Source organism: Mesoplodon densirostris, chromosome 3 (genome assembly GCF_025265405.1).
Source record: "Mesoplodon densirostris isolate mMesDen1 chromosome 3, mMesDen1 primary haplotype, whole genome shotgun sequence".
Lineage (NCBI taxonomy): Eukaryota > Metazoa > Chordata > Mammalia > Artiodactyla > Ziphiidae > Mesoplodon > Mesoplodon densirostris.
Window position 1 is genome coordinate 107,791,330 of NC_082663.1, and position 20,327 is coordinate 107,811,656.

At 40.3% G+C, this 20,327-nt stretch overlaps 1 protein-coding gene across 1 annotated transcript in view; it reads left to right on the plus strand.

Moving 5' to 3' along the window:
• The window catches only part of MEGF10 (multiple EGF like domains 10), a 123,975-nt gene that overhangs the window by 61,038 nt on the left and 42,610 nt on the right, over positions 1-20,327 (plus strand). The window contains exons 5-8 of the mRNA XM_060091902.1: positions 4,011-4,257; positions 5,912-6,032; positions 10,085-10,221; positions 17,701-17,913. Of these exons, the coding sequence (XP_059947885.1) occupies positions 4,011-4,257; positions 5,912-6,032; positions 10,085-10,221; positions 17,701-17,913 (718 nt within the window). The remainder of the gene's footprint in view (positions 1-4,010; positions 4,258-5,911; positions 6,033-10,084; positions 10,222-17,700; positions 17,914-20,327) is intronic.

Genomic DNA, 20,327 nt, shown 5'->3' on the forward strand with positions numbered 1-20,327 from the left:
CTAGTTTTGTTTTTTTCAATAGTTTATTCCAAATCTGTTGATGTTATAAAATTTTTATGAAATGAAACTTTTTTTTTATCATAAAAGCAATTTATCCTAAGAGCTCTAGGCAGGGTGCTTCCTCCCTAGTGATTTTTATAGCATCTAATTAATAAATGCACCGCTGCCTAGGCAATGCATATTGAAAGTAGGCTTTGCTTATTGTCACCCTTCATAAATTTTAGAATGTTTGCGATTGAGGATTTTTTCTTCACCGCTCTCTTTTTCCTGCTCGTTGACTTGAATCATGGCCATTCTTCCTTTCCTTTGGAACTGCATTTGAAAATCTGACTTTTAGCCCAGGGCCAGATGGCTTCATAGGTGAATTTTGTCAAACATTTAGAGAAGAGCTAATACCTATCCTTCTCAAACTCTTCCAAAATATAGCAGAGGGAGGAACACTCCCAAACTCATTCTACGAGGCCACCATCACCCTGATACCAAAACCAGACAAAGATGTCAAAAAGAAAGAAAACTACAGGCCAATATCACTGATGAACATAGATGCAAAAATCCTCAACAAAATACTAGCAAACAGAATCCAACAGCACATTAAAAGGATCATACACCATGATCAAGTGGGGTTTATCCCAGGAATGCAAGGATTCTTCAATATATGCAAATCAATCAATGTGATACACCATATTAACAAATAGAAGAATAAAAACCATATGGTCATCTCAATAGATGCAGGAAAAGCTTTCGACAAAATTCAACACCCATTTATGATAAAAACCCTGCAGAAAGTAGGCATAGAGGGAACTTAACTCAACATAATAAAGGCCATATGTGACAAACCCACAGCCAACATCGTTCTCAATGGTGAAAAACTGAAACCATTTCCTCTAAGATCAGGAACAACACAAGGTTGTCCACTCTCATCACTATTATTCAACATAGTTTTGGAAGTTTTAGCCACAGCAATCAGAGAAGAAGAAGAAATAAAAGGAATCCAAATAGGAAAAGAAGAAGTAAAGCTGTCACTCTTTGCAGATGATATGATACTATACATAGAGAATCCCAAAGATGCTACCAGAAAACTACTAGAGCTAATCAATGAATCTGGTAAAGTAGCAGGATACAAAATTAATGCACAGAAGTCTCTTGCATTCCTATACACTAATGATGAAAAATCTGAAAGTGAAATTAAGGAAACACTCCCATTTACCATTGCAACAAAAAGAATAATACCTAGGAATAAACCTACCTAAGGAGACAAAAGACCTGAATGCAGAAAACTATAAGACACTGATGTAAGAAATTTAAAACGATACAAACAGATGGAGAGATATACTATGTTCTTGGATTGGAAGAATCAACATTGTGAAAATGACTATACTACCCAAAGCAATCTACAGATTCAATGCAATCCCTATCAAACTACCACTGGCATTTTCCTCAGAACTAGAACAAAAAATTTCACAATTTGTATGGAAACAAAAAAGACCCCGAATAGCTAAAGCAATCTTGAGAAAGAAAAATGGAGCTGGAGGAATCAGGCTCCCGGACTTCAGGCTATACTACAAAGCTACAGTAATCAAAACAGTATGGTACTGGCCCAAAAACAGACATATAGATCAATGGAACAGGATAGAAAGCCCAGAGATAAACCCACGCACATACGGTCACCTTATTTTTGATAAAGGAGGCAAGAATATACAGTGGAGAAAAGACAGCCTCTTCAATAGGTGGTGTTGGGAAAACTGTTCGGCCACATATAAAAGAATGAAATTAGAACACTCCCTAACACCACACACAAAAATAAACTCAAAATGCGTTAAAGACCTAAATGTAAGGCCAGACACTACCAAACTCTTAGAGGAAAACATAGGCAGAACAGTCTATGACATAAATCACAGCAAGATCCTTTTAGACACACCTCCTAGAGAAATGGAAATAAAAACAAAAACAAACAAATGGGACCTAATGAAACTTAAAAGCTTTGCACAGCAAAGGAAACCATAAACAAGACGAAAAGACAACCCTCAGAATGGGAGAAAATATTTGCAAATGTAGCAACTGACAAAGGATTAATCTCCAAAATTTACAAGCAGCTCATGGAGCTCAATATCAAAAAAACAAACAACCCAATCCAAAAATGGGCAAAAGGCCTAAATAGACATTTCCCCAAGGAAGATATACAGATTGATTGCCAACAAACACGTGAAAGGATGCTCAACATCACTAATCATTAGAGAAACACAGATCAAAACTACAATGAGATATCACCTCACACCAGTCAGAATGGCCATCATCAAAAAAATCTACAAACATTAAATGCTGGAGAGGGTCTGGAGAAAAGGGAACCCTCTTGCACTGTTGGTAGGAATGTAAATTGATACAGCCACTATGGAGAACAGTATGGAGGTTCCTTAACAAACTAAAAATAGAACTACCATACGACCCAGCAATCCCACTACTGGGCATATACCCTGAGAAAACCATAATTCAAAAAGAGTCATGTACCACAATGTTCATTGTAGTTCTATTTACAATAGCCAGGGCCTGGAAGCAACCTAAGTGTCCATCGACAGATGAATGGATAAAGAAGATATTGCACATATATACAATGGAATGTTACTCAGCCATAAAAAGAAGCAAAATTGAGTTATTTGTAGTGAGGTGGATGGACCTAGAGTCTGTCATACAGAGTGAAGTAAGTCAGAAAGAGAAAAACAAATACCATATGCTAACACATATATGGAATCTAAGAAAAAAAAAAGCGGTTCTGAAGAACCTGGGGCAGGACAGGAATAAAGACACAGACATAGAGAATGGACTTGAGGACACGGGGAGGGGGAAGGGTAAGCTGAGATGAAGTGAGAGAGTGGCATGGACATATATACACTACCAAATGTAAAATAGATAGCTAGTGGGAAGCAGCCGCATAGCACAGGGAGATCAGCTCAGTGCTTTGTGACCACCTAGAAGGGTGGGATAGGGAGGGTGGGAAGGAGATGCAAGAGGGAGGAGATATGGGGATATATGTATATGTATAGCTGATTCACTTTGTTATAAAGCAGAAACTAACACACAATTGTAAAGCAATTATGCCCCAATAAAGCTGTTAAAAGCAAAATATATCTTTTAAATGCTTTTTTCTGCCTTTGTATTACCTGGTTTCATGTACCTCTTATCTTTTTATTTGCTGTCCACATCAGTTTCAGGTTTGTTGTATTTTCAAGTCAGTGACGTTAAACATTTAGTCAATTTTTTTCCTACCTTTTCTGGTTATCTCCCAATCACATGTATTTTGATTGATTACTTTGAAAGCACAGCAGCAGTTTCCTTTTCGAGAGCTCGGTGCATACCTGTAGCAAGGCCAGCCCACTCCTCAGTGGACTGCCTGTGGGTCGCCTCTCTGTCCCTCTCATCATTGCCTGAGGCGAGGCTCCCTCACTGATCTTCTGAGTACTATGCTTCTTGCCCCAACTCCTGCCTCTCCTTGTCAGCTCCTTCCTGCCCTCCTCATGCTATAGCCAGCTCATCTTACTAGAAGGCAAATCTCCATTGTCCCTGAGTGCTTAAAATCCTTTACTACCAATCCCTTGTCCACCAGATGCAATCCAAACTTCTTGGTGTGCATAAAAACCCCTGCATAAGCTGACCATTCCCACCTGCCTAGCCAGCCTCCTCTCTCCCTACAGCTGCTCACACCCTCCCCTAGCCAATGACTCCGGCCACATCAAACGCAACATTCCAGGTGCAGGGAACAGGCTGAGCACAGGCATGGAGTTGAACAGTATAGCCATGCTTTAGCAGCGGAGTGATAGGAAGTGGTCCACTGCAGAGCACCAGTGAAATATTGCCATGGATGTGTGCCCGAGCCCTGCTGCTCGGTTGAGGAATGGTGATGAAGGGATCATCAAGCCACTTTCTCTCCAAAGGGAGAGGAAAGCTGCTTCTAAAGAGCTTGCCATTACCCACACCTGTACTCTGATGCCCTCCACTGTTTCTTTCCCCAACTTCAGCCTGCGACGGTGATCATTGGGGGCCTCACTGCAGCAGCCGGTGCCAGTGCAAAAACGGGGCTCTGTGCAACCCCATCACGGGGGCTTGCCACTGTGCTGCGGGCTTCCGGGGCTGGCGCTGCGAGGAGCGCTGTGAGCAGGGCACATATGGTAACGACTGTCACCAGAGATGCCAGTGCCAGAACGGAGCTACCTGCGATCACGTCACGGGGGAGTGCCGCTGCCCACCCGGCTACACTGGAGCCTTGTAAGTGACTTGCTGCTGAGCAGCATAGCAGAGCCCACCCACCCTCTCTGTTCATGCTGCTGGTATATTCCTGCACTTCTGTCTCTATTGCTGCCTGAAGAGTTACTGAGGGAATAGGACCCCAGGCCCAGATGTGAAGATGAGCAGTGATGGCCACTAGGTGCTCCTGCTGTTTGCTATAGAGCATCAGAGCCCAGCCAGAGCCTCAGAGCCAGCTTCCATGCCTTCTTTTGGCAGAGCAGAGGCAGAGAGGGCCAGGATGCTGTGCTGAATGGCAATATTTGGGGTTGTTAGGACAGATTTGGGTTCGACTTTGATACTCCCTCAATTGCATTCATTTTACACTGCCGGCTGTTAATGATCTATGTTGTTCTGCTCTGTTAATTAGCTGGATAAAGCTGGGTGGGTTCAGTGCCTTAGAGAAGAAGGAAGGCGAAAGATGTCAGAAATAGTCCATGATGAAAGGTTAGCTGGGTTATTTAATGCCCATAGATATGTATGTTGCTTTGTGAATATGAAAGTACATATATCACATCTGTGCAGGATATGTGCACACAGATAGTTTAATTCTTTCTGGAGAACACTAAAGCAGTTACTTAATCTCTACAACTTTATTTTGTGGAAAGGGCATTCTTCAGTTTTCTTGTATTAGCAAACAGACTAAGAGGCAGAATTTGCAAAAAAAAAAGTAGGAGATAAAAAAATTTTCTTCCCTTAATGAGAAAATTACACTTGTAAGTCACAAAATTAGAATTTGAAAAAAATGTGGCTGACTAGGTAAATACTTCCTGCTGACAATGTTAGGGCTATACAAGTAGAGCTAAGGAAAAAATTGCATTAGCCAAGAAAGCCCTGATTTTCAGAAGAATAGATGATCATCTCAGACTCTTTAATTGTTAATATTGCTTTTATGGGTTTTTATCAAGGCCACAGTTGAATAGGGCTTTGGGAAGCTTGCAGCAATTTTACAGGAGAGTAAAAAAGACAATTAAAGGCTCAGGGAAGAAGGTGTATTCATACAATATGGGGTGGGGGCTTGTCATTCTGAAGAAGAGAACGCTGAAAATTGATTATGAAGATTTTGTACACTAATGGGGTGATGTGTAGATGTTTCAGTCTCCTCTGAGGTTAGAACAAACACACCAAATAGACTTCCAGTGTAACCCATGAGCTTTATAAAAGTTGCATGGAAAGTTCCTGTCACCAGGGAGCGTGTGGCCCACGAGAGTCATCCTTGGTGCTCTCTTATAGGACAGATTCTCCTCAAATTGAAATGGTTTCATTAGAAAATATCCCAAAACATGGGAATTCCTTGGTGGTCCAGTGGTTAGGACTCCATGCTCTTACTGCCGAGGGCCCGTGTTCAATCCCTGGTCAGGGAACTAAGATCCCACAAGCCTAGCATCGTCCCCCACCCCCACAATCAAAAAAAGCTAATCACTCAGAAGATATCCCCAAACAAAGGGAAGGACTAGGTGACCCCTCAAAGACCCTTCCATCCAATATGATTGATGCCCTTGATGTTAATGAAATGAACAATACTGGACAGAGAAATCTGGTCTATTTTGGGGCCGTGGGTGCTGCTGTGTCTGTGAACCTAAGGGTTGTGTGGTTGGTAAATCATGGTGTCCTTTGTCACATGTTAATCCCTCAGCTGTGAGGATCTTTGTCCCCCTGGCAAGCACGGGCCACAGTGTGAGCAGAGATGCCCCTGCCAAAATGGAGGTGTATGTCATCACGTCACTGGAGAATGTTCGTGTCCTTCTGGCTGGCTGGTAAGCTCACTTCCACCCTCCCAAAACACCCTGTTCCAGGATACTCAAGTGAAAACGCATGTGGAGGACTTTGGTACAAAAGAAAGTTACATTGATGGTTAAAGATTCCAAAATTGGAAATACCTGATCATTTCAAAGCTGGAATTTTTCAGTCCAGAGAAGGCAGAAGGTGATTAAATCCTGAACTTGAAGTATACTAAGGGTCCTCATGGAAAAGATAGTAGGCCATCTGTCCTGCATTTCCCCTTAGGACATAAAAGGGAAATATCTTGCCTTACACATGGCAGCAAGGACTGTCAAACCCTGCAACTATTTAAATAAGCATTTTCATAATTATGCTCTATGGATCATTATTATTCTTTGGGAACATTATTCTCAACAGGTTAAGTGTTATGTGAGAAAGTTATTTGGTCTTATGAATCTGGAGACACATTGAGGAAAGCCAAGTTTTCCAAGTATTGCAGAACTTCTCAGAGGTTTTAGTATGTTACTTTAAGAGGAAGCTATATCTCACAACACTTCCCAAACTTTGACTGTGATACTCTGTCTTTTTTTTAATAATTAATTTATTTTTATTATTTATTTATTCACTCTTTTTGGCTGCATTGGGTCTTTGTTGCTGTGTGTGGGTTTTCGCTACTTGCGGCGAGTGGGGGCTACTCTTCGTTGTGGTGCGTGGCCTTCTCATTACTCTTTATGTAGTGTCTCACAGGTTTAATGTTATGTGGAATAAAAAATGTCAAAGCTGGTTTACTAAGTAGATTACTCTGAAATCAGGAAATAACATTGGTTCATATTTCTCTGAGTTGGTTTGTGTATAAGTCTGCTTGAAGGCAGAAGAGTGAATGACCAATGTCTATTTCCTTCGTTAACATACAGAAAATAAAAGAACAATTTACTTCATGATTACCTTCCATCTCCATGAACTGTAGTGAAGCTGTTCTTGCAGGGGTTCAAGTGACTTAATTGCCAAATCCAGTAACAACTCCTCTCTTCTCATTCTGCTTCACTTCTCCAAAGCTTTTGACTCTGTTGCTCATCCGCCTCCCTTTCCTAATCTCTTTTCCCTCCACTTTTTGATAATCCTCTGTCCTACCTCTCTTACTAAAAATCTCTTTTCCTAATCCCCCTTCTTTTATTTATTTATTTATTTATTTATTTTTTATTTATTTATTTTGCTGTACGCGGGCCTCTCACTGTTGTGGCCTCCCCCATTGCGGAGCACAGGCTCCGGACGCACAGGCCCAGCGGCCATGGCTCACGGGCCCAGCCGCTCCGCGGCATGTGGGATCTTCCCAGACCGGGGCACGAACCCGTATCCCCTGCATCGGCAGGCGGACTCTCAACCACTGCGCCACCAGGGAAGCCCCCCCCTTCTTTTACATACTGCTTTCTTATAGTATTTCCTTGGTTCCAGTCTTATCTTTCTCTTTTGTCACTATAAATCTTTTCTAGAAAGCTCATTAGGATTCATGGCTTTAACGATCATCTGCTGATTTTCCCAAACCTTGACTTTCCCTCACTTGACCACAGATGTGTATTTGATGTGTCTGCCTTAGGAGCCAGACATGGGATGGGACTGGTTTGGGATTGCCCTTGTTGTAGGCATGGAGCAAAGGAGACCTGGAGTCCACTTCCTGGTGAGAATCACGGGAAGTAAGGTTGAGTTCAAGATGTTAAGACCACTGGGAGAAGTGGAAAAGAAATATCAGAACCAAGGCAAGAGCTGGAAATGGTAAGTGGGCAAGACAAAGAAGCAGAGCCTGGGGAAACTCTGAAGCAATGGAGTCAGTGCAAGGGGGCTTTTTATTGATGCCTCATGGTGAGGTGAACAGGGGAGCTATTGAAGTACTACTGAGCTGGAAGCAGGCCCATCAAAGTCAATGGTCATAGAACCAAATTTGTTGTACCCCTAATCCTTTGTTGCACCGCAATTCCTTTTTTACCTTTTTTATCCTCATTAAAACCAACACTTCTTTTTTAGTTGCCCAAGGTAGAAATGCTGAATTATCTTTGACTCCTTCTCTTCTTTTATTTCTTATATTCAACCTTTTGCCAACACTGGTCATTGCTTGGTCCTTGGCAAGGGATGGATTTTGCTGGGATAGCAGAGTGTCCAGGGAGCTCTGTGTTCTTTGGATGAGGAGCTATAGGCATGTTACTCCTAGGATTTTTGTGTAGACATTGTCTGTAGAGTTGCCTCATCTTGAGATTGAAGCTTTGTTCTTCTTCTGGGTCAGGGGGGTCATGATGTGGGATAGTGGTAACCACAAGTTTGGACCGTGAGTCCCAGTAGGTGGGCAGATGGCCCTCTCCATCAGCCCAGTGGAGCCTCCCTAATACTCCGGGGCCCCTACCTTGATAAATGTTTCTTACTGAATGTTTCAGGTCATTTTTTTATGTGCATAGCTGAGCTTCTAACTCACACTTCTCTTTACAACAATTTCTTTGTGCAGTCATCCTAGGTACTTTTCATGATGAATATATATTCCTATCACACATACACATGTATGTATTTCAACTAATAGGAATGATGTGAGCAAATAGCTTTAAGTAGGACATTAATCCTTATTTATAAACAATATTTCAACAGCATCTCTGAAGCTTATGTGGGACCATTACAAAATGTGAGTAGTTAGTCCCTGAGAGAGTGAGAATTTTCACCAGAACCCCTGCTTATCATGGATTAACCCTAGGCGTGTTATTACTTTAGTCATGTTAATACGTTGTGCTAGAATGGAGGGGCCAGAGCTATTTTTACATCTTTCCCCCTCACCATGTTGTGAGCTAATTAAAGGTTGTGACTTTATCTTTGATTCTCAGAGCTTAGCACAATGCCTGGCACATAGATGATTCTCAGTTAAGTATTGATTTGAATCACCTCTCAAAGGATTTTTCAGTTCCAAGATTCTGGAAAAACTTTCCTCATTGGTAGATAACTAGAAACCACCAGAGGAGACTTAATTAGCACACCAACTGCCTTTGTAGATAGCCAGGAGTTAGAGGAAATGTATTTTCTTACACTACCCTGAATAAACATTTACAAAACCATCTGGTGTTTGCTAGTCTCCAATATCAGAGTGCCCACAGTCTGTCTTTTTTATAGAGAAGGAGGACAAAGCAACAGCTTCCAACATTTAAAAACATTGTAAAAATTCCTGTTACTTGGGATATGTTGTTTGCTGAAACAGTAACTCCAGTAAATAGATGATAAGCTACAAGCCCAAGTTATGTAGACGAGTGAAGTAGAAAATAGTAGAATATTTCATTGACTTATTGGCAAAGTATCTTATGCTTCTCCACATAGTACTGGAATAAATATGACAGTGTCTGACAAGACAGACAGCCTCTAGGGTGAGGAGATGTGTCCAAGTTACTCTCTCGATTTTTCTCCCCAGGAAACAGGCTTTCCTATTGATCTTGGCCCAACAATGTTTGTTGAACCTGCTGAAAATAAAAGTGTATTTTCTTCTGAAATAAAATGTCTAGGTTTATTTCTGCTGAAGAATTTCTTTAGGCAATGTTATCATTAATTCAGGTACAAAAAATGTCAGTCTTTTCTTATGCTTCCTTATAAGAAATAAAACCAATGATAAAGTGTGTTTTCTCTAGAACATATGGTGAAGCATTTGGATATTCCATTTGAGCCAGATGTTGTCATTTATGTAATGGATGCTCAATAAGTATTGTTGACTTACTGTACATGTAAGACAGAAGGAAGAACACTTAGGAGGATTTGTAAATTCCTTAGTTTTCCATAATAATTTGATGTAACTTAATTTTTTTAATATAGGTATTTCTTAAGATTACTATTCTGCCACCTATGAGTATATCTTGAGATTTAGGCTTACTAAGCAAATAAGTCAATTTAGAATTTCTAACACTTTCGAGATGATGAACAGAGTGTATGTGTTCTAAAATCTCCTTTATCTAATCTTGCAGCCCTGTTCCTATATCCCTCCTCCCTTTTTGTTTCCCCTCTTTTCTCCCTTCTCCTTTGGCCCTTCCCTGGCTGGAGGCCCATCTAATTTCCCAAGTCTCTTTGAATGCAGGGCACAGTGTGTGGTCAGCCTTGCCCCGAGGGACGCTTTGGAAAGAACTGTTCACAAGAATGTCAGTGCCATAATGGAGGGACGTGTGATGCCACCACGGGCCAATGTCACTGTAGTCCTGGATACACAGGGGAACGGTAAGGGACATCCTTGTGCTTCTCTGACTGTTTGTAACGGTGTGAAAGGAGAGCTTGGAGGGTCCAGGGAACACGTTTACTACCATTTGTCTGTGACTATTCTGTAATCATCCAAGAAGCATCTGTAAGGTATCAGTGTGTTTGACAGATTCCTTCCCAACTCAATGCATAGAAACTGGATCATAGACAGCAATGGTGAATTGAAGATACAGCAAAGGTGAATTGAAGATATTATATTTTATTTTTAAAAAACAATAAAATATCAGAACCCATGATGGATGAGTTCTATACAGTTAAGTGTTTAGGACAGCCACTTCAAGCACCAATACTTTTTACTTTTTAAAGATTTTTCGATAGATTTATTTTAAAATGGGATGTGTACTTAGGTATCTTTAAAAAGTATGTCAGGCATAAAGTTACCTTCTTATGATGCTGTGTGCTCTTAAGAATAGCAGTCGTTTGTTTTCTTTGATATTGAACTGCATGAGCTGCTGTGTATTTTGGAGATTAATCCTTTGTCAGTTTCTTCGTTGGCAAATATTTTCTCCCATTCTGAGAGTTGTCTTTTCGTCTTGCTTATGGTTTCCTTTGCTGTGCAAAAGCTTTTAAGTTTCATTAGGTCCCATTTGTTTATTTTTGTTTTTATTTCCATTTCTCTAGGAGGTGGGACGAAGTGAGAGAGTGACATGGACATATATACACTACCAAACGTAAAATAGATAGCTAGTGGGAAGCAGCCACATAACACAGGGAGATCAGCTCGGTGCTTTGTGACCACCTAGAGGGGTGGGATAGGGAGGGTGGGAGGGAGATGCAAGAGGGAGGGGATATGGGGATATATGTATACATATAGCTGATTCACTTTGTTGTACCGCAGAAACTAACACACCATTGTTAAGCAATTATACTCCAATAAAGATGTTAAAAAAAAAAAAAGAATAGCAGTTGTTTCATTGTGCAGTGCTGATAGAGTAAGACCCTGTGGGACTCACGGGGCTCTCTGGTCCCACGTGATGCTCATGTGGTGCATGGTTTTTACACCCACTGCTTGTCCTTTTTTGTGTTAAGTGGTAAAGTGTTACCCAGAGTGCTTTTACAGCTTCTAATTAGCTCTTTAATCTGTTGCATTCTGGAAGACTTGATAACCAAGCTTGCTAGATGTGTGTGTAAAATTAGAGAAAGAGGCTTGAGAGGCAGAAGAGTATAATAGCCAAAGCAAAGGTTTTGGAACCTGTGTCCTTGGAAACATCCTAATCTATAATGTTCAAATAAATAACTGTACTTTCCTCTAGGGTTGTTATAAGGATTAAATGAGTACATTAAAGCATTTAGAACAGTGCTGAAACTTGCAGATATTAGCTATTATTGTAGAGGAATGATTTCTATGAGCTGTATAAATACTAGCGATTATTAATTTGAGTGATGTCTAGAAACTACATAGATACTAGGTATCATTTTTTTTTGGTGATATCTGTGAATTAAGAATTCCTTTAACCTTCCTCTCTAATTTTTTTCTTTCTCAAATTCTGGTCTAATTTTATGACTTTTAATAAGATACTGTAGGGTGTTTCCCCCCCACACACACACACTTAGACTCTGCACTTCCTTATTAAATTTTTTTATAAGTATTTTGTAATTTTTGAAAAATCCCATTTAAGTTTTTAATTGGATATTTCTGGATAAAGAAGAACTTGCCTTTGATTTTTTTTTTTTTTTTTTTTTTTTGTGGTACGCGGGCCTCTCACCTCTGTGGCCTCTCCTGTTGTAGAGCACAGGCTCCGGACACACAGGCTCAGTGGCCATGGCTCATGGGCCCAGCCACTCCGTGGCACGTGGGATCTTCCCGGACCGGGGCACGAACCCATGTCCCCTGCATCGGCAGGCGGACCATCAACCACTGCGCCACCAGGGAAGCCCTGAATATTTTTTTATTTAGCCACTCTACCAAACTTCTTAGTTAATTCTCATGTTATTTTTAGCAAATACTATGGTTATTTTATCATCTACAAATAAAGACAAGTTAGGCTCTTCTTTTCAAGATTTGTAATGATTATTTCATTTTCTTGAGTTGTTGCATTAATTTAAACCTCTGAATGAACGTTGACAATTAGAGGTAATAGTGGGAATTCCTGTCTTCTTTCTAATTTTATTGGAAATGGCTCCAGTATAGTTTCATGTTTGTTACTATCTTTTTCATGCTTCAGTAGTTTTTTTTTTAAGATTTTTTTTTATGTGGACCATTTTTAAAATCTTTATTGCACTTGTTACAATGTTGCTTCTGTTTTATGTTTTGGTTTTTTGGCCACGAGGCATGTGGGACCTTAGCTCCCCAACCAGGGATCGAACCCGCACACCCTGCATTGGAAGGTGAAGTCTTACCCACTGGACCACCAGGGAAGTCCCCTTGAGTAGTTTTTTTTTTTTTTTAATTAATTAATTTTATTTTTGGCTGTGTTGGGTCTTCGTTTCTGTGCAAGGGCTTTCTCTAGTTGCGGCAAGTGGGGGCCACTCTTCATCACGGTGCGCAGGCCTCTCACTGTCGTGGCCTCTCTTGTTGCAGAGCACACGCTCCAGACACGCAGGCTCAGTAGTTTTGGCTCACGGGCCTAGTTGCTCCGTGGCATGTGGGATCTTCCCAGACCAGGGCTCGAACCCGTATCCCCTGCATTGGCAGGCAGACTCTCAACCACTGCGCCACCAGGGAAGCCCTGTTTGTTTGTTTTTTTAATTCCTATTTTTATTAGGAACTTTTGTTGGTAGTATGTTTAATTTCATTAAAGACTTTTTCATCTTTTGTTAATATAACTACATATTTTCCTTAGTTTTTTGATGTTATGAATTATTGACACCTTTAGCACATGGTTTTTACAACATGTAATTGGGTTACTCAGAAAGTTTTTGTGCCCTACATCCTGGTTTATGATTGTATTTTGGAAAATGATGTTGTTAGATGAGTTCTGGATCCATGTGGCATTAACATCTTAATATAGAAAGACGAGTCAGGAAAGGAGAGGCATGGGACCAAGCAGAACCCTAAATAATAGTTCTGTGTAATATTTTTGGACCCTAAAAATTTAAATATAATGGTTTTCTTGCCCTGTAGGGATTTAAGTCTCAAATTCAAGGAAACACAAAATCAACAAACACAGGGGCCGGCTTATACTCATCTTATTTAGAATACAGGGAAAGGGGACAACAGCTAATTTTCAGGTGAGTTTTAGATTTGAGGCAAAGCTGGCAAAGAGCTAGAGAAAGAGAAGGAAAGTGAAGAGGGAACTTGCTTCTTGACTTGTTTTTATAACTTGTTTTTCCGATGAACTGATGACATGACTCCTGTTTTCAATTCTGCTCTCACTATCTGGGTTCAAGAGTTAACACATGCAGACACACATACACACAGACAACACAATGACAACAAGCACATTTGTCATCATGAAAGGGAAATAATAAGTGGTTATAGAACGATCTGTGGCAGGAGGTGTGGGGAAAACAGCCCAAAGGCCTGGGGACTTGCCATTTCCCCTGTTTTGAGAAGTCAGTGAAACTTGATCACTGAAGTCAGGACAGAGGGAAACAGGTACCACCGCAGGCAGCTGGCCCAGAGCGTACCCAGGATGTGGGGATGGCCCTCACAGACAGAGAGAAAACAGAACAAACAAAACGGGCACCTTGTAAGCAGGCAGAGCAGATCATGGGATGCCCCCATAATAGGCTGTAGGGTTTGTGGGACGGTTGAGAGGACAGCGTGGTGAGGAAATCTCATGCGGCACAGCCAAGTATGAGTGGAGAGAGCATGGCTTTCAGATCCTCACAAAAATTCTTCTGAAGGGGTTAAAAGAGTGTTCTTAATGCTGATGGGTTGTCATGGCATCATTGCACTGGGGCCTTTGATGGCCTAGCATGAGTCCATGTACATAATTGGTGCTCCTTATGCGTTAGCTGAGTGGAGAGATCTGTGGATCAGTTATGGAGTCTGTTAAGGTGAAGCCAGAGATAGTCCTGCCACGCTGTCTTCTGTACCACCCTGAAAGTGAAGAAGAATGTGGGCCAAAGGAGGTGAAGTCCAAAATTGGAGACAGGAATTGGGGGATGCAGAACTGGCCTTCAGTGGAGGAACTCTTTCCTGTTTCTGGGATTGTGGAAAAGTTGGCTCTTTCCCAGTGTTCTTTATATTTCCCCAGAGTAGCAGTTCTAGATGTTTGAAAGGTAGGCAGCCGATCTATTGATTCCAGTTTAAAGAGGAATGTGATTCTTTCACACTAAATCATGGTTTGGCCCAATTACTCAGGTCACTCTTGGAGGGTCATGCTCAAAAGGACAAAGGAGAAAAAGGAAGCTGGCACCCCTTATGTGCTAACTCACTTCGTTTTCCATAAGTTCACAGTGAAATGCAATATGATAATCAAAATGATATTCAAACAAGCCTGTGACCCTCACTGATTTGGGTATTGGTGTCATGTTTTATTAGGCTATCTCTACTTAATGCTTGTCCATTTTTCCCAATTCCAGGGTATTATTCAAAATCTAAAAAAATAAAATAGGAACTTCACATTTTCATATTTCTACTATGGCCAATATTTATTGCTATATTTTTATCTGCCTCTCTGCCATCTCTCCTAAGAAAATATTTCCTCTTTTAATGACTTCTAAGATTACTTTTCTTATTCCACATGGGACCACAAAAGCAACATTAAGGGCATAAAATTCGTTGGGAAATGATGCTTCTTTTAGAAAAAGGAGCCCAAAAGGGAGATAAGACTGCTTGACAAAGACTTTTAATTGAGCCAATGAGAAGGGTGTAAGCTACTTCATGATTGCATTTATTTTTAAGGTGGAAAATACCTACTTCTAAAAAGATACCCTACCATTTTTGTGTGGTAGGTGGAAACAGACGTAACTATTATTAATAGGATTCTCTTACAAGTACAACATTGACAAAAAAGAAGTGGGAGGGTAAACCAAACTTTACTGGCTACTTTAGTAAGTAAAATTCAAATGGCTTTTTGCCATTTAAAACAGAAACTCAGTACGTTTAAGTATATGTTAGAAAGGTAAATATGGGTCAGGCCCAGCTATTATGGATTTTGTTTTCTCAGAGAGAAGGAAGTCCCTGCCAAGATAGGATAGAATAGACACATTGCTCCCCTGTCATTTGGTGGCAGACATTTTTCCATGCTTTACGTTTCTATCCTGTTCCCCACTTTTAGAGCTGTGCTTCTTCCTGAGTTAAAATCCTGGAGTCCAAAGCATAACATTTGGGTTTCTTTTAGTGATATTATTTACCTTGAGCATAACTTTTTCTTTTTTTCTGGTACTGCCTTGCAAGGAAGTCTGGACAGACAGGTTGCCAAGCTGTCTTGCCAGCCTTTAGTGGAGCCATGAGGAGGCCCAGTGATTGTCCTATAGCATTTCTTTCTCCAAAGTTTACATCTTTAAGAAGTAAACTAAGTGACTTGGTTGGCTTAGTAGAGCTTCTTACAAGTTAAAAATAGAGTACCTTTAAAAAATACTCTGGTCTAAAAATAGGTTTACTCATGTGTAACTTTGCAGCACACATCTGATTTTTGCTAAATAAACTTGGTTCAATTACTCCAGAACTTTTCTAATGCTTTGTTGAGTGGTTGATTTGAAGACTTTGCCATTGACAAGCCTAAAGATGTCTAGAGTCTGTGAAACCAAATTTGCAAGAGGCCCTTTTCCCTAAATACATGCCAGAACCAGAGCTAACGAGAAAAATATCAAAGTGTTCTCAAGATTTATCCTCTGCACTTAAATAGAATCCCATCCAGCCTTGGTATTGTTAGTCCTCACACCCTATCATTAAAACTATGCAAAGCCTTGTGGAAAATGTTTGCTTTTCAGCCTCTTTGCTGTTGCTTTGAAGTCTGCTTGGATTCATTATCATGCACTTGCCCTTGCCCTGTACCCATTTAAAAAAATGCAGTGCTGACCTACATTATGGACTCTGGGTCTGGCATGACTTGAGAGCCACATGGGAGGTGGCTGCTGAGACTCACAGAGGGTACCCTGCTTGTGGCGGCGCTCTGGGTAGGTGAGACCCCAGCTTCCTCTCCCTTGGCAGAAAGGACTCCTTCTGCTACAGAAAGTCCCATCAAATCACCTTGCCTGGTCAGAAAGAAACTTGGCTGGCCCAATAGCTAGTCTTGCGTTCCATGGAGCCATGATGATTTTCTCTTCTCAATTCCCTCCAGCAACTCAGCTTCCCACCAGATCCAACTTACCTAGAGCAGATCCTTATGCTGGGACCACACTGTTAGGCCATTTTTTAAAAGACAATAAAGTGAATTTTTTTTTCTTACTATTTAGTAGCCCTTCGTCCCAACAGAGGACAAAACCCCATTTAATAAAAATTTTGTGTTCGAGAACTCCCAGCATCTTTACCGTCTCCTGGCAGGAGTTCCCCAGGTTGAAGTTGAGGACACCTGATTTCAGTAGTTCAGACTTTCCCAAATCTAAGGAGGACTTTGTTTATTTAGTTACATAACTTTCTAAATTGTTTATTTAGTTATATAACTTTCTAAATGAGGAGCAATGATTGCCATTCAGCTCTGAAAAGAGCGGACACATGGCTGAAATTAAAAATTAATGTCAATGTGAAAGCCAAGAGAATTAATATTTTATTTCAAGTTTGCTACCAAGTTTTCTCTTTGAAATGGGGAAAGCATATATCTTATTTTATTTTAATTGAGGATAGGTAATTTACAATGTTGTATTAGTTTCAGGTGTACAGCAATGTGATTATACATATTCTTTTTTCAGATTCTTTTCCATTTTAGGTTATTAAAAGATATTGAGTATAGTTCCCTGTGCTATACAGGAGGTCCTTGTTTACCTATTTTGTATATAGTGGTGTGTACCTGTTAATCCCAAACTCCTAATTTATCTCCCCCTGCCCACTACCCCCTTTGGTAACCATAAGTTTGTTTTCTATGTCTGTAAGTCTGTTTCTATTTTGTAAATGAGTTCATTTGTGTCATTTGTTTAGATTCCACATATAAGTGGTGTATGATGTTTCTCTTTCTCTGTCTGACTTATTTAATGTGATAATCTCTACGTCCATCCACGTTGCTGCAAATGGTATTATTTCATTCTTTTTTAGAGAATGCATATATTTTAATTCCCTAATGATGGGCTGGGACTCACACTAGGGCAGTTCATTTTCTCCCTTTCCTGGTATCTTCTAAAGTGCTGTGTATGCCTTTAGCAAGGACTAGGTGTAAAACATGCTTTTCATCCCAAGCTCATAATTTTGTTTTTGTTTTTGCTATTTCTTTAAACAGTTTGTACTACTGTCACTACTATAATTTATCTCAATGCTTTTCATATCTGTAATGGTACAATTATCAAATAAATGTCAAATCCAAAAAGGATATCATTGTAAACATAACAAAGCCTATCTGAATCAACTGTTTATTTTCACAAGGCACTGACTAATGCATCTTACGCTCCTGCCTCCAGGTGCCAGGATGAGTGTCCCGTTGGCACCTACGGAGTTCGCTGTGCAGAGACCTGCCAATGTGTCAACGGAGGGAAGTGTTACCACGTGAGCGGCTCCTGCCTCTGCGAAGCAGGCTTTGCTGGCGACCGCTGTGAGGCGCGCCTGTGTCCAGAAGGGCTCTATGGCATCAAATGTGACAAGTGGTGTCCCTGCCACCTGGACAACACTCATAGGTGAGGGTCAGCTGCCCCTGGAATGATATGTTCTATTAAAGTTTTCACCGCAGTGTCCACTATTTAGAAGGAGGATCGGCAGAGAGATTTCCACCCTGAGACCCTTCTTGCCTCTGGGTCATCCAGGGCAGGAACCACTAAGTCAACGGAAGTCTTTTCCACTTAATGGAACAAGTCAGAAGTGCTAAAATTGTTAGATGGCTGTGGATGGATATGAAACCCTATTCTCTATTAATGGCCACCAGAAAATATTAAACTTGCTGAGGTTAGTAGAATGTATCCCTAAGAGAGGGATTTTGTGACGTTCCCTTAGAAGCAAAGATACAATGAGAGACATAGGTTAAGCCCAGTTTAGTATGTAAAACTATCACGAAATGATTCTCACTGCAGCCTCTTTTACTTGACATCTGCCTAGCCAAGAAGTGTACTGGTGGAAGTTTTGTGACAGTGTGTCACGTGTGGTTGTCACATGTGAGATATGTGTTCAGAATTGATTACTTGGACATAGAATTCACAGGGGTCTTTTGGCTCAAAAATTTCTCAAAGAATTTATGAACAGGAAACCAAGATCCCACCCACTTTTCTGTACCTTGTCTGCCCCTGAAAATATCTATCCAACCGTTTCTTCCTCTCCCTCCCCCAAGGACCAGATACATATCACTTAAAATTCTGGGCCTTGTTTGCATACTGCTGGAAAAGTTGAGTTTGAGAAAAATGCAGTGCATTATATAGCAGTTCAGATAATACCAGAATTACCTTTATTTGCATTCAGCACAACTGTTACTTCATTTATGTTTCTGAAAGGTAACTTGTGACCACATCAAATCTCAAATGCACAAAAGTTAAAAGTAAATAGAAGCCTGTAGTTGGTCTCTTCTTTAAACCGTTGTTGGGAGCCAAAAAAAAAAAAAAAAAAGGACTTTGCACTGTGTGTGTGTGTGTGTGTGTGTGTGTATGTGCTGAAATACATTTTAGTGGGACATATCAAAGAAGTGCATTCTTAATGTGTCTCAAGCAACTTAGTAAGCTACTTTAGTCAACTTCTGGTTTTCTTCATTGGAAAATATTGCCACTCTTTACATGACAGTTTGGGGAGTAAAAATGAACAATATGTGCAGGATTTTGTTTTTTTTTTCAACTCTTTAATGTTGAAGGAGCTGGCAGGATTAGGGACAAGTCATGAGTTTGGCTCATTAGTTTGGCTCAAGTCATTAGTAATGGCTAAGGACTTTTTAATGCCAGTGTGCTGTTTCATTGTATACAGATGCAGCCTGAAATCAAATAGATTAATAAACCTATACAAAGGATCTCTGCTATGAGAAGAATTGGAGAAGCAGAGGAAATGTTGATTTTGTTGGAATTAGTTACCATATTAGTAGCTGCAAGGTGCAAGTGGACAGTTATTAGGTTGACGTCAGTACCGTATAATTTTGACATAGGTCATGTGTACCTAAGCACGTATGCTTTAACAAACAAGTACATGAACTTATTTGATAGTCACATGGATCAAAAGAACTCTAAAATCTGTCTAATAATGTATAACAAATAATCAGAAGATTAAAAAACAATTAGCCTATGAAGTGGCTTCCCTAAATAATGAAAGCTATTTTTTAAAATTAGCTTGTACAAATTTCTGTTAAGACCAGTTGAATGTTGATTATATGACTCTGTCTTTTTGAATTCACAGTTGAAGCCATCCATCTATTCTTATATCTTGAACTTCTATGTAAAATTCCTAGAAACGCAAGGTTCCCTTTGAACCAAAAGGCATAGAATCTTTGTATTAATTGAAAGTCTAACTTACCATTTAATCAGGCAAGAGTGTAGCTTGCTATTGCATAATACATGATATATATTTATCCTACAAGTCTTTGTCATAATTAATGAAATAACTAATGCAATGCACACTATCAGTTTACAGTGTCTTTAGGTAAATTTTTAGTTCTGTGGATATGTATGTATTGACATATATTGAAGCCGTATATTTGAGTAAGGGTTTGTATCAGTTAGTTTTGTTGCATAAAAAAAAACCTACCCTAAACTTAGTGGTCTAAAACAACAGTTATTTGTTAACTGATGATTTTTTGCTTGATTCTTTGGGCTGGGCTCAGCTTGGTGGTTGTTCTGCTGGTCTGCCTATGTTCATCTGGAAGATCAACTAGAGGCTGGAATTCCTGGAATTCCTCACTCACAAGTCTAGCATTTAGCTGGGTGATGGGAGTGACTAAGCCATATGTCCCCAGCATCTAGCAGGTTAGCCTGGGCTTCTGTAAGTGGTGACTGGCTTCCAACAGCAGCAAGAGACAGGGCAAGCCCCAACATGCAAACATTTTTCAAACCTTTGGTTATTGTCGTGTTTGCTAATGTCCTTTTAGACAAAGCAGGTAAGACAACCAAGTCCAGATTTGTTACAC